Source organism: Lepus europaeus, chromosome 11 (genome assembly GCF_033115175.1).
Source record: "Lepus europaeus isolate LE1 chromosome 11, mLepTim1.pri, whole genome shotgun sequence".
Lineage (NCBI taxonomy): Eukaryota > Metazoa > Chordata > Mammalia > Lagomorpha > Leporidae > Lepus > Lepus europaeus.
This window is the reverse complement of record NC_084837.1, coordinates 85,032,790-85,046,786: the sequence shown is the minus strand read 5'-3', so window position 1 is coordinate 85,046,786 and position 13,997 is coordinate 85,032,790. Positions and strand designations below refer to the sequence as shown.

At 44.3% G+C, this 13,997-nt stretch overlaps 1 protein-coding gene across 1 annotated transcript in view; it reads right to left on the bottom strand.

Moving 5' to 3' along the window:
• The window catches only part of RAB8B (RAB8B, member RAS oncogene family), an 84,021-nt gene that overhangs the window by 7,239 nt on the left and 62,785 nt on the right, over positions 1-13,997 (bottom strand). Inside the window, exons 3-6 of the mRNA XM_062206086.1 lie at positions 10,012-10,072; positions 3,237-3,314; positions 1,955-2,044; positions 672-737 (exon numbers count right to left, since the gene is read on the bottom strand). Of these exons, the coding sequence (XP_062062070.1) occupies positions 672-737; positions 1,955-2,044; positions 3,237-3,314; positions 10,012-10,072 (295 nt within the window). The remainder of the gene's footprint in view (positions 1-671; positions 738-1,954; positions 2,045-3,236; positions 3,315-10,011; positions 10,073-13,997) is intronic.

Sequence of the window (13,997 nt, the reverse complement as noted above, 5' to 3'; positions counted from 1 at the left end):
ATCAAATGTTTATGACACCATCAGTGTTAAGTGAATTACCAGTATCAACACATACTATGTATGTTCTTTTTATGATCATTTTTAAAATTTTTTTTTTAAATGCAGATATTGTCAAATTTGCCCCTGGTGGAAAAAACCCATTCTTAGAAGACTTTAGATAATTTGGTTTTCTTTAACTGCTAACTTAATGAAAATTTATTAAAGTTGCTCTCTGATAAACAATTTCTAGTGAATGTCACTGTGGTCCAGCACATTGTCATGCTTAATCTACTTGCAGTGTGTACATTAAAAGCATCTGTGCAATTAGCTAACAATTTAATTCTCTCTCAAGAGTAGAAACTCGAAGTGAACTGAAAGGCTCTGCTGCAGGTTAGGACAAGGTGGCACGAAAGACAACAAATGACAGCAGATACCACCTGGTCTGCTGTTGCAGGATTCGCAGCTTCCCCACAAAGGGCAAAACTGCATTTAAATGGAACTTTCATCTTCCGTTCAGTGAACTGTAATTGAGCAATCTAAGCAACCCACGTGGAGGCTGGGTGTGAAAAAGTCAACACAGAAGTCAGAACTTCGATAACCACATGAGTCAGAGGTGGGTCAGCAGAAGGTATTCACTAGGCCGGAAAAATCCCAAGGCCTTGAGAGCTGCAGGAACACAGGCTCCTTCTTACCTCTTCTACATTTGTGCTGGATTTCGCACTTGTCTCCAGGAATTTAATTCCATAGTCAATTGCTAACTGAAAGGCAAACAGAAATGTTTACAATCAATAAAAGCTGCTTGAACGTATACAACATTATTTTTTTTTTTTTTAGGTTTTTTTCAAAGTATCAAAGGGAGTGTATATATTGCAGAGTTCCTGTGGTTCATGAATCCCTCTGCTTTCTTCTATTATATTTGGAATTTCATTACTTAGCCTAACCATCACAAGAAAAATGGAACAACTTCCATTTAAAACACAATTTTAAGTACTTCTCTTTTTGCTATTGTACTTTTAGTACAAGAAAACTATGAGGTAGACGCCCACCCCTACCATTACTTTAGGATTCATTTATCCCACCAATCTGCTCCAAGAGTATAATGCTCCACAGTTACTGCACTGACTTTAATCACATGTTAATGAATTGGTCCATAACAGAACAAAAGCTTAAATACTGAAGTAGTCATTGCTTTGATTTCTATTGATTAAGACAAACTGTGAACTCATCTACTTCTCAAAGAGTTCCCTAGGTCATTTAGAATACTAAAATTGAGTGAATGATTCTAGGGGTAAAATTTTTGCAATTAGAGTTTTTAAAAGAAGCATTTTGCAGGTATCACTTAAACACACACACACACACACACAGTGAAATCCAAACCCCAAGATTTAAAAAGTAAAACCTCTAAATTTAATTTAGAAAGTGACACAGAAGTATGTATATAAGCTTTGTTACTTAACAGGAGACAAAACAGAGAAATGCCTATAAATTAATTATAAATGATATCTATAGATTAATCTGTTACAAAGAGTTCATCTGTATTGGCCTAAATCTAAAGTGTAGTAAAATATTCTTAGAAAAAAAAATGAACTCGAAAATGATAAGCATCGAAACTTCAATATCCTATTACTTTTTTCAAAGAGAATGAATTGCTTTAACCTCAAAACTGGACATTTTCCAAACACTGGGAAGAAAGAGCCTGAACTCTAAGCTGCAGGAATCTGAAAAAGAACCAATCTGTATCTTCCAGAAAACATTAGCAAATTCTTTAGGAGTGAGTCATGGCCACACAGTATGGTGTTGGATCTTGAATACTAATTCACACCATTCAAGTTTGGAGTATATACCTTTTGTTGTTGATATCCAATGTTAAAGGATTAAAACATAGATATTTTAGAAACTTAAATCAATAAATAAATAATACTAAGAAAACAGATGCGAATAGACTCCAACCTTTACCCATTCAGTTCAAATTTACCTTCTCCCCTCTTTCTTTTGACACTTGTCTTTTGTCATTCATATCACATTTGTTACCCAAGATCATTCTTTCAACATCTGAAGAGGCATGCTGCAGGGAAAAATAATATGCTATAAAATCAGCCGGAGAAAAATCACAGTAGCCAATAGACAAATCCCAACTTGTCAGAAACACATGCATGAATGTAAGAAGAAAACAGATAATCTTTCACTCAACACAAGTCCTGATCCAGAGAAAGGTTTAAGGATGGAAGAGGGAAAAGCTACAGTCTTGGAGGCGCCAGAGCCTGTGCACACCCCTTCCCAAGGCCTTGCAGTCATTCTTATGTCTGTTTTTGTATGGACAAACAGAACCAAAACACTGTTATCTCACAGTAAAACTTCCAAATATTTGTTTGGGTCAAGGATGGAAAAAAACTTGGTACTGAGTGACCCAATGCAGAAACTATTCTGGATTCTAAACCACTTAGAAAATAAATTCATGTGGGTTGATATCTGCTCATGTAAAGCTATTTCAGAGTCAGAGACATTTTAAAAACTTAATACTAAGTTTTGTGGGATTAAAACAAATTTTGAATATCTAACACAGATAAAATGTTAACAGGGCAAAAAGTTTCTGGAGTACAGACTTATGTTTCCTAGTCAAACACAGGAGAGGGACAGAATGAGCTTGGGAATCCAGTATTTCACTCCCGGGTCATTCTCATGCTTTCTTGATCTCTCCCTCTTTTTTTTTTTTTTTTTTTTTTTTTAAATTCAAGAGGGAGAGAGAGAGAGACATCCTACCCCAACCACTGGTTCATTCCCTAAATGCCCACAATGGCCAGGGCTGGTGCCAGCAGCTGAAAACTCAACCTAGATCTCCCAGGTGGGTGGCAGGGACCCAACATTATCTGTTGTCTCCCAGGGCCTGCTCAGGCAGGAAGCTGGAATTGGGAGCCAGGGCCAGACATTGGATCCAGGCACTGATCCAGGACAAGGGCATCTTAACCTTTAGGCCGAACACCTGCCTCCTGTTTCTCCTTTTTAAACACTGAATGAGCATAGGCAAGTCATTGCTTTTAGGTCTCAGCGTCTCAGTGTGTAAAATGGGGGCTTGGATTAAATAATGTCTAAGATCAGGTCTGAATTAAAATGAGATTGAAGGTGCCTCTGTCTACCCGGCCCACAGCCGTTAGATGGCAGCACCCAGGGTCCAGCCCTTTATGGAGCCCCTCAGGGAGAGAGGACTAGACCCACCCACGCTCTACTCCTCCAGGACCACCATTCTCTTCTGGACATACCTCTTCAATGTTTCTGATCCAGTTTTTAATATTGTCAAAAGATTTTTCATTTGTGATGTCATAGACCAGCATAATTCCCTGTGATGGTAAAAAACAAACCTCAATTTAGTATTTTATATATTTAAAGTAAAAAGTATATAATGTCAATTCCTACCTTCCAGAAACCTTTTGTTCATCATTTTTTGTGTATTTAGGAGTCCATAAATAAATTTGAAAAGCACAGAGAAGCAAAAATAAATCCTTCCATGGTCTCACGCCATAAGTAACAACTTCATTAACATTTCACCATGAATTAGTGACAGGAGTAAAGGTGATATATCCTTTCTTTCTACTTGAACTCACATATTAACAATCAACTGGATATGTACCAATGGGAGCTGAAAGGATGTTTGAGTAAAACAGAGGTAACACTGAGAAGGAGAAAGGTAATTGCTTCCATTATATACTTGTTTATTTCAAGTACAAACAGTCTTGGTTCTTCTATTAAAATTGAGACCACACTGCTTTTATTATTTTTTTACACAAGCTGATCAAAATGTCACTCTCTAAGTAAATCAAACTTAAAGATAATGCATTTGTTATACTAGCTTAATGAAATGCACTTTTTTAAAGATTTATTTTTTACTCATTTGGAAGGTAGAGTTACAGAGACAGGAGGAGAGACAGAGACAGAGAGATAGAGAGATCTTCCACCTGCTGGTTCACTCCCCAAATGGCTATAACAGCCAGGGCTAGGCCAGGCTGATGCCAGGAGCCCAGAGCTTCTTCCGGGTCTCCCACGTGGATGCAGGGGCCCAAGGACGTGGGCTATCTTCCATTGCTTTCCCAGGCTCATCAGCAAGGAGCTGGATTGGAAGTAGAGCATCTGGGTCTCGAACCAGTGCCCATCTGGAATGCTGGCATTGCACGTGGAGGCTTAATCTGCTAACCATAACACCAGCCCCATTGTCATACTTTTAAAGACAAAGCTCTACTACCTTCTAAATATTTCAGCTAATAGTTCTATGCTAACTATTTCAAAATCCATATCCTCAGACCATACCCAGTAGTAAATGCCCATTCAGTGATTCAACAAATATTTAGGGAGCACCTACTATGTGCCTGACACTCTTTCTTTTCTTTTTTTTTTTAAGATTTATTTATTTATTTGGAAGGTAGAATTACAGAGAGGCAGAGGCAGAGAAAGATCTTATATCTGCTGTTCACTCTCCAAAGGGTCACAATGGCCAGAGCCGGGCTGATCCAAAGCCAAGAACCAGGAGCTTCCTCTGGGTCTCCCATCCCGGTGCAGGGGCCCAAGGATTTGAGCCACCTTCCATTGCTTTTTCAGGCCATAACAGGGAGCTGGATCAGAAGTGGAGCAGCTGGGTCTTGAACGAGCGCCCCTATGGGATCCCGGCACTGCAGGCGGTGGCCCCTCTGATACTATTCCAAGTGCTACCAACGGTGGACAAGACAGACTAGGTCTCTTCCTCTCATGGAGAGTAAGCAAGGAAAACAGCGCAACTGGGGCCAGTGCTGTGGTGTACTGAGTGAAGCCACCACCTGCAGTGCCGGCATCCCATATGGGAGCAGCATCCCGGCTGCTCCTCTTCCGATCCAGCTCTCTGCTATGGCCTGGGAAAGCAGTAGAAGATGGCCCTAGTCCTTGGGCCCCTGCACCCACATGGGAGACCCAGAAGAACCTCAGATTGGCTCAGCTCCAGCTGTTGCAGCCTTTTGTGGAGTGAACCAGAAGATGCACGACCTCTCTCTCTCCTGACTCTATAACTTCGCCGTTCAAATAAATAAATCTTTAAAACAAACAAACAAAAACCAGTACAATTGCAACTTTGACAAATGCTGTGATGAAGCATGGAGATCTCTGGACACAAAGGCTGGGGAGGAAATCTAATCTGGATGAGGGGCGAGAGTGGTTAGGGAAGGCTTTCCTGGGGAAATGACACTGAAGCGAAGCCTGGAGGACTGAGTAGACTTCAGCTGGGCAAAGGGGCTGGGGACCAAGGAGCCTGGCAAACAGCAGGAAGGTGATGAATGTCTCACTGACATGGAAGGCCCCGAGCCTGCCCGACTGCATGAGAGTCAGCTTGGCGAGAGTGTGCAGCTCTGAGGGAGACCACTGTCAGGACACTGGCAGTCACTGCAAACTCATCTAAGTGCAATGAGACATTTGTCTTCATCCTTCTAAAATATTCTCATCCCCCTTGTATTGCCGTTTTGGTGAAGAGCGATACATCCCAGCCAACCAGTCCAATCAGACACATGGGAGCCACCTTCCCCTCCACAGCCAACCAACCCAGTCCCGTAGACACGACAGCCTTGACAGTTCCACACACAGATTCGCATCAGCCACCTTTGCCTGGCTTACTGCCATCATCGTTCACTCTGAACCTCATCTAATCCACTTCCCAGAGGGTACCAGTGATCACGTCACTGCTCAAAACCCTTTACTGCTCCCCGCTGCTTTCAGAATTAAATTAAAATTCCTTAGCATGGTAGACAGTGTCTGTCAGGGTCTGGCTTTCAACTCTGTAGGTTCATATAAAATATAAACTTAAATAAATACAAATCACATAAAATACACACACATGAAAGCCAAAGAGTCCAGGAAATAAAATGTTAACCAAAGTTATCTCTCAAGATAATAGGATTTTTGGGATTTTCAAAGTTTTCTATTCTACCTGTGTCCTTTTTGTGATCAGAAAAAAAAAAAATTGCATAAATGGACAAACAATATTCTCCTCTATCCTTCCTGCTCCTAGCCTCAAATGCAAATGCTTCACTTTGGCTATATACTGTAAAGCAGGTTTTATAATTGTCACGATGAAAACAATTTTTTTTAAAAATTAAAGTGGACAACTGTATACCCAAAATGGTTAAAAAGGTAAAATTTTATGTCCTGTGTATTTAGCTGCCATTTAAGAAAATCACAGTATGTTACAAATAATTATTGATTCAAAGTGTTTAGCTGGGTATAATATTAAAATGAACCAAATAACTGTGGACACTCATTTCCGTTGAGTGGCGTGAACAGCTTGATTGTGAACATGCCTATGGGGGGAGGCTTAGACTGCATGAACGAGCCTGGCCACTGACATGCAACGTCTGGCACAAGGTTTCACCTAGCGCAGGAAGTGTGAACAGCGTGTGGAAGAGCACAGGTGCTGAAGCCAGAAGCTGGCTAACTCAGGTCCCACCATGAGAGAACCTAGAGATGTTATCTTAGTCCTCTCAGTGTCCATCCCCCCCCCCTTTTTGAAAAGATTTATTTATCTATTTGAAAGAGTTACAGAGAGACAGAAGCAGAGAGAGAGAGAGAGAGAGAGAGAGAGAGATCTCCATTCATTGGTTCACTCCCCAGATGGCCACAACAGCCGGAGCTATGCCAATCCAAAGCCAGGAGCCAGGAGCTTCTTCTGGGTCTCCCACATGGGTGCAGGGGCCCAAGGACTTGGACCATCTCCCACTGCTTTCCCAGGCCATAGCAGAGAGCTGGATCAGAAGGGGAGCAGTCGGTTCTCAAACCGGCTCCCATATGGGATGCTGGCAAGGCAGGTGGCGGCTTTACCTGTTATGCCACAGTGCTGGCCCCTCCATTTCCCCCTTTGTAAAATGAGGACAGTAGATCTTCCACACTGGATTGTTCTGAGGATGTACGAGATACTACTTATAAATGAATTAACCCAGGTCATAGGTTAGACTCAATAAATGGCAACTATTACTAATTTCTATCTTTGGTTTCAATAACAGAAATCACTAGACAGTCTCCTCTGTTTGTAAGGTAACTGATATTACAAATCAGTTGGAAATACAAATGAAGGGGCCAACACTGTGGTGCAGTAGGTTAATCCTCTACGTTTGGTGCTGGCATCCCATATGGGCGCTAGTTCTAGTCCCAGCTGCTCCTCTTCCGATCCAGCTCTCTGCTGTGGCCTGGGAAAGCAGTGGAAGATGACTCAAGTGTTTGGGCCCCTGCACCCATGTGGAAGACCCAGCAGAAGCTCCAGGCTCTGGGCTTTGGATTGGCCCAGCTCCAGCTGTTACAACCATTTGGGGAGTGAATCACTGGATGGACGATCTCTCTGTTTCTCCCTCTCTCTGTAACTCTGCCTCTCAAATAAATAAAAAGTCTTCAAAAGAATTCATATTAAGTACATCAGTTAACACTTTGTATATCTATAACAAAAACAGCCTCCCAGGAATTCAGAAGATGGCATTGGTCTATGAGAAATGTTGACAATGTATTGATAGGATCCTGTTTTTCCCCAAAACCTGACTGTCTTTCAGGATTACTGCTATTTGTGCAAATGTCGCTCAGTGTTTGAAAAAAGAGCATGCTGGAAAACTCCAGTACAGTGCTGGGCAACATGCTGTACACCTGACCCAACCGAAGTGAACCTGCCCAAACCACCACTTACTGAAAACGGTGCTCCAGTGAGAACAAGAGGGCCCACATCCCACTGTAATAGATGACCCGAGAGCTCAAGACTTGAGCTGAGCAGGATAGCCTAAAGATTCACCTAAATTAGGTCCACTAATTCACCCCTTCAGGAAGCATTTAAAAATTGCTTAAAAATTATTTTTTAAGGGAGAGAGAAACAGAACCAGAGCAAGCTTGTGTTCCTCTGACTGACTCCCCCAGTGCCCCCAACAGCTGAGGTTGGGCCAGGCCGAAGTTGGGAAGTCAATTCCACAGGGGTGGCAGGAAGTTGAAATCAGAAGTGGAGCCTGGACTTGAAGCTAGGTACCATGATAAGGGATATGGGCATCTCAAGCAGGCCTAATGCCTGGTCCCCTTCCACATCTACTACGTGTCAGACATTGACATTATACGCAGCAGAATGGAGGGGACAAAATCCCTAAAGGGTAAGAAAATGCTATCCAGAAGAGCAACAATTCTAGCTTTTTAAAGTAATGTGGGGATAGGGTAGGGAGTAGATAAATGAAAAAGACCATTCTTTTTTTTTTTTAATTTTTATTTTTTATTTATTTATTTATTTATTTTTGACAGGCAGAGTGGACAGTGAGAGAGAGACAGAGAGAAAGGTCTTCCTTTTTGCCGTTGGTTCACCCTCCAATGGCCGCCGCGGTAGCGCGCTGCGGCCGGCGCACCACGCTGATCCGATGACAGGAGCCAGGTGCTTCTCCTGGTCTCCCATGGGGTGCAGGGCCCAAGCACTTGGGCCATCCTCCACTGCACTCCCTGGCCACAGCAGAGAGCTAGCCTGGAAGAGGGGCAACCGGGACAGGATCGGTGCCCCGACCGGGACTAGAACCTGGTGTGCCGGCGCCGCAAGGCGGAGGATTAGCCTAGTGAGCCGCGGCGCCGGCCAAGACCATTCTTAAGCCTCTTCCCTCACACCATGAACATTCATGGGACACATTTGCTCCCACAGTGTAAGCGTTCCTCCTCACCAGCTAGGGGAAGCGAGCAAGCAGATGGGTCACGCATCACGCCCAGAATGCAAACAAAGCGCTGGTCAACAGAAAGCCTCGTGGACTAAGACACCCCTAGTCGGAATTGTCTGTGGACTAATCCAAATCACCCCTGCTCAGAGGTTCTTTCATTCCCTACAATCCTTCCTGGGGAGCCACAAGCCAGAAACAAACAAGCATCTTCCAGGTACACGCAGGAAGTCCATTCCCTGTGATTCCGGTCTAAGCATGAATCATGACCCTTCACGCCCTAGAGTGCAGCATGGAGAACACATACAGAGAACACAGTCAGGAGAATGCCAACATCTTAAAAATGAACCCTCAATCTTTTGTGGGGATGAGTCGCCAAGACCCAAATAATGGTGGGCAAGTGACGTGGAGGAGGAGGACAAGGCAGCATGATAACGAATTCAGATTCCATCTTCCTTGTCAGCTGTCACCCTAGCACCACTCCCAGGTATACAACAGCCTCTTAAGCAACGAGCTAGGCATGCAGGCAGGTTACCAGGCTGGGCCTCATAACCCTAACTGTTCAAACTTCAAAGACTCTCTGCACGACCAGGTTTCATTACAATTCAAGCCAAAAAGCCGGAGACAAAGCCCGGGTCCATGCTTGACATTCTAGGCGTGGTTCTGCACAGTTCTCCTCCAAGTTGCCATGGTACTCCCAGCACCACACGGGACTTGCCCAGAGCCAAAAAACAATATAAAACCTGTTGACCAGATGAAGAAGTGTTTTCACGTGAAAAATAACCAAGTGATGAAGCTGGGATAAAGGAGCAGCAACACTCTCTAGTGATTTCTAAGGCCAGCGTGTGGCAAAGGAGGACTTGGTATGGCAGTCAAGGTCCACCAGATTCTAAGCCTCAAAAGTCTCAGATCCTCCCAAGGCAGCTGGAAACTCTGGTCAAAGAGACTCCAGAGATGAGCCATAGCAGTGGATGCTGCGGAGGTGGTAAGAGATAAGGGGTGACGGTGGCAGGGCTCCATGATGAGAGAGTACAGGCAATGGGTACTGGGTTCCAGGGTCTGGAGAAGGCTGAGACTGGCATAGAAATTGATAACAGGGAAGCCAGAAAACTGTGCAGTACTCTCAACAAAACATCTATAAGCTCGTCTCCTAATCATTACCAGGAAGACCGATGGCAAAGCACACAGTCACCATGCTTAAACAGAACCCCAAACTCTTTCAATGTCTTGTTTTCACATTAAAAAAGAAAAGAATCCAGTCTTTTCTCCCTGGTACTAGACCCCAGCTTGAACCTTATGGTCTGGGCAAATACATATTCATGTTTCACTTTTCACCTGAGAAAGGAATGAAACCCTAAACCGCACTTACCATGGCTCCTCTATAGTAGGCTGTGGTGATTGTTCGGAACCTTTCCTGACCCGCCGTGTCCCTAGAATTGGAAACAAAGGAGAGAGTGGTTTTAATAGTCATCACCAACATCACCTGAGGAGAGGCCTCACCCTGGGGGGCGTGGAATTCTGGTCTGCTTGCAGGGCAGTGGTCGAGGGGGAGGGACAGTGACACACGAGAGCCCACAGTGCCTCTCTGAGGTCGGGGCGGTGGAGGCCACAGAAGCTTGTCAGGAGCTCACAGTGGCTTGTGGGAGAAACCTGGACCTTGATGCTGAAAGCAGCAACAGGAAAGCACACAAGCCCTGTTGGAAGGGGCAGATTCTGAGAGTCCAACACACGTGGGAGGGACGAGAGAACAGCTCTGACTTCTTGGACTCCCAGAGGTAGCTACAATCCTTTTTACAAGCGCTTAATGATTAACGCCTTTGGCTCTCTTGACTAATGTCTGATTCCCATACAGAGCAAGCAGTGGAGCTGGAGTCACTAGCGTGTACATTTTGCTCAGAGAGCACAGAGTATGGGCTCCCCAAGAGCTCTCCCAGCTGTGCAGCCCAGGGTTATCTAGCAGCCTGGAGTTCAATACATAATTCCTGACAATGCGTCCAAGGACTTTTTCAAACAAGAACACCTTGAAATTACATAAACTTTCACTCATTCTTGCATTTCTAGCTCATGGCATACCATTAAAATGCACTCTGAAAAATGTAAAAGCTTCTAATTACATTCAAAGAAACAGTCATACAAAGGAAATCAAATGTCCTTGATATCTGGGATAATCAATATTCTCAAGTTTGCCACTGACAGCCAGAACTAATTCACTCTTCCCTAGGATAAATTCAAACTGTACCATATAATTCCCTGGGAGAGAGAAGCACTTGTGGAAAACATTAGAAATGTAATACACACTAAACCCTCACAAGAGATGAAGGCTCAAAGAAAAAACAAATTGCAAATGATAAGCACCTTCACCTTTATGTGGTTCTTACAAAACATTTTCCCATTACATTTACACAACACCCACGAGAGTGCAGTGTGCGGGGTGTCAGAGCATGCTTGCTTTGAGGATGAGGAAGCAGGCTCAGGAGGTCCAGCTCTGCCACTACACAGCTCCTACCCTTGAACGAGACTTGAGCACCCTGGGTCTCAGCTTTTAGCATGGGGTTGGGCCTCCCATCACGGCCATCTCATCTTGTCATTCTCTCACTGATCAGGATTAGATATATGGGGTACTTGCTGCAAACACAGAAAATAAATGGTGGGGAAATCAGAACTAAGCACCTTGGAAGAGAAGAACCATATTTTCTTGATTTGCACACGCTACTGATTTAGAACCAGCTTTGCAGGGAGGACAGAGAAAGCCTTGCACACTGAATGCAGCCTGTGGAGACTGGGTAGAGATCAAGCTGCTGCTCAGAGTAATGCAGACAGATGGGGCCATGATGCCTTGCTACTCTGTACCGAAATCTAATTAGCTGATGGCTCACAGGCTTCCAGAAATACTCCTTACTGCTGTGATCAGGACTGTACAGCACAGTCAAATTCTCTTTGCTTCTCTCTTAAAATTTTTCATTTTTATCTTTAAAATATTTGTTTTCTTACTAAATACCAATGTATTGAAAGAATAACTTGTGGTAACCCTCATGTTTCCAATGAAGGACACTGGGAACCACAGTATGAGCATTAGGGTGATATCTGAGGCTGACCTGCATGTTCCACGGGATCTGGTAAGCTGTCCCGACTTGATCACCAGCCCAAACATACACCTTTAGATGGACTTATTCACTCAAAGTTCTAGTTTCCTCCTCTAAAAGGAAAAGCTAAAGAGGGCCAGGCATTTGGCCTAACAGTTAAGACGCCACTTAAGATGCCCACATCTTGGGGGCTGGCGCTGTGGTGTAGTAGGTTAAGCCTCTGCCTGTGGCCGCCAGCATCCCATGTGGGCACTGGTTTGAGACTCAGCTGCTCCACTTCTGATCTATCTCCCTGCTAGTGCATCTGGGAAAGCACTGGAAGATGACCTGAGTCCTTGGACTCCTGCAGCCATGTGGGAGACCTGGAGGAAGCTCTTGGCTCCTGGCTTCAGCCTGACTCAGTCCTGGCCTTTGCGGCCATTTGGGGAGTGAATCAGTACATGGACAATCTTTCTGTTTCTCCCTCTCTCTGTAACTCTGCCTCTCAAATAAAAATAAGTAAATCTTAAAAAAAAAAAAAGATGCCCACATTTCACATCAGGGTGCTGGGTCCAAGTCCTAGCTCTGCTACCAATTCCAGCTTCCTGCCAATGCAGACCCTGGGAGGCAGCAGGTGATGACTCAAGTAGCTTGTCACCCACATGGAGACCTAAATCAAGTTCCCTGCTTCTTTCTCCTGCCTGGCCCCACCCCAGCCATTGTGGGCATTTGGAAATTAGTGGATGGGAATTCTCTCCATGTGCCCCCTACACTCCCCAAAAAGATAAGTTTATTATAAAGAAAAAACAAATTCTGGGGAGCTTCTTCTACATATTATTCTACTCTATCCCAGTCTGAGATTCATAGAAAAAGAGCCAGGGTGGGTTTTGTGGCTCAGCGGGTTAAGCTGCCACTTGGGAAGCCCGCATTCTCTATCAGAGTGCCTGGGGTCCAGTTCTGCCTCAGCTTTCGATCCAGGTACCTGCTAATATGTGCCCTGGGCAGCTGTGTATGATGGCTTAGTCCTTGGGTCCTTGGCACCCACATGAGACTATGGGGTGAATCAACAGACAGAAAATCTGTCACTCTGCCTCTCAAACAAATAACTGTGAAAAAGGAATCACTAAATAATACATATAAACAAAAAGAGCACTTCTTGGGGGGAAAACATAGAGGCCAAGGAAAAACTGATGTATACGCAAGGTTTTCAAAAAGTCCATGGAAAATGCATATTATGCAAGGATTTTAAAACTCTTTTACACTCAAGCTTATCTTTTCATTCCATTTTAAAAATGTACATATTTGAAAGGCAGAATGACAGAAAAAGAAAGAGAGGAGAGAGAGACCTTCCATCCACTGGTTCACACCCCGAATGCCTACAACAGCCAGAGATGGGCCAGACTGAAACCAGGAGCCAGGAACCCCATCTGGGTCTCCCGTGTGAGTAGCAGTGGCTCAAGTACCTGGGCATCATCTGCTGCCTCCCAAGTGCATTAGCAGGAGACTGGATTAGAAGCACCGAGGTGGGAGTCAATCAGAGGCACTCTGATGTGGGATGCCAGCTTGCCAAGTAACGGCTTAATTAACCTGCTTCACCACAACATAATCCCATTTTTCCACAGACTCTCTGAAGTACCCTCATCCTTATATTACCTTTCTATTAACCCTGCCTCTTATCTATGCTGTTTTGGATTTCTAAGCTTTGTCTACTGTTGTCACCATTACACCAAAACATCACCAAAAACTTTCCTCAAGGGTCCAGACCTATTTGGCTCCAGGCAAGGCACTGAAGTAAAGGAAATTAAACTACTTCCTAAGAGGTTAAAATAAGTCCAAGAAGAGCTTGAGCTCAAGTCAAAATATTTAACCTGGCACTCTGGAAGAACCATACTTAATCACTCTAGGTTTGACATATTCTTCCAGAATTTATCAGCCAGAGTAGAGTGATCCTTCATGAAAGATGGGTAGCATATCATGGACTAAATGTCTGTGTTCCCTAAAATTTCTGCCTCAAAACCTAAGCCTCAAGGTGCTGGTACCTGGGAGGTAACTAGGTCATGAGGGCAGGGCCCTTGTGAATGGAACTGATGCCCCTGTAAGAAGAGAAGTGAAGGAAATGATCTCTTTCTGGGTCATGCAGGGATACATGTGAGGGAGCTGTCAGCAAGCCGGGGAGGGGCCGGTGCTGTGGTGTAGCAGGTAAAGCCGCCACCTGCGGTGCCGACATCCCAAATAGGTGCCAGTTCGAGTCCCGGCTTTTCCACTTCCAACCCAGCTCTCTGCTATGGCCTGG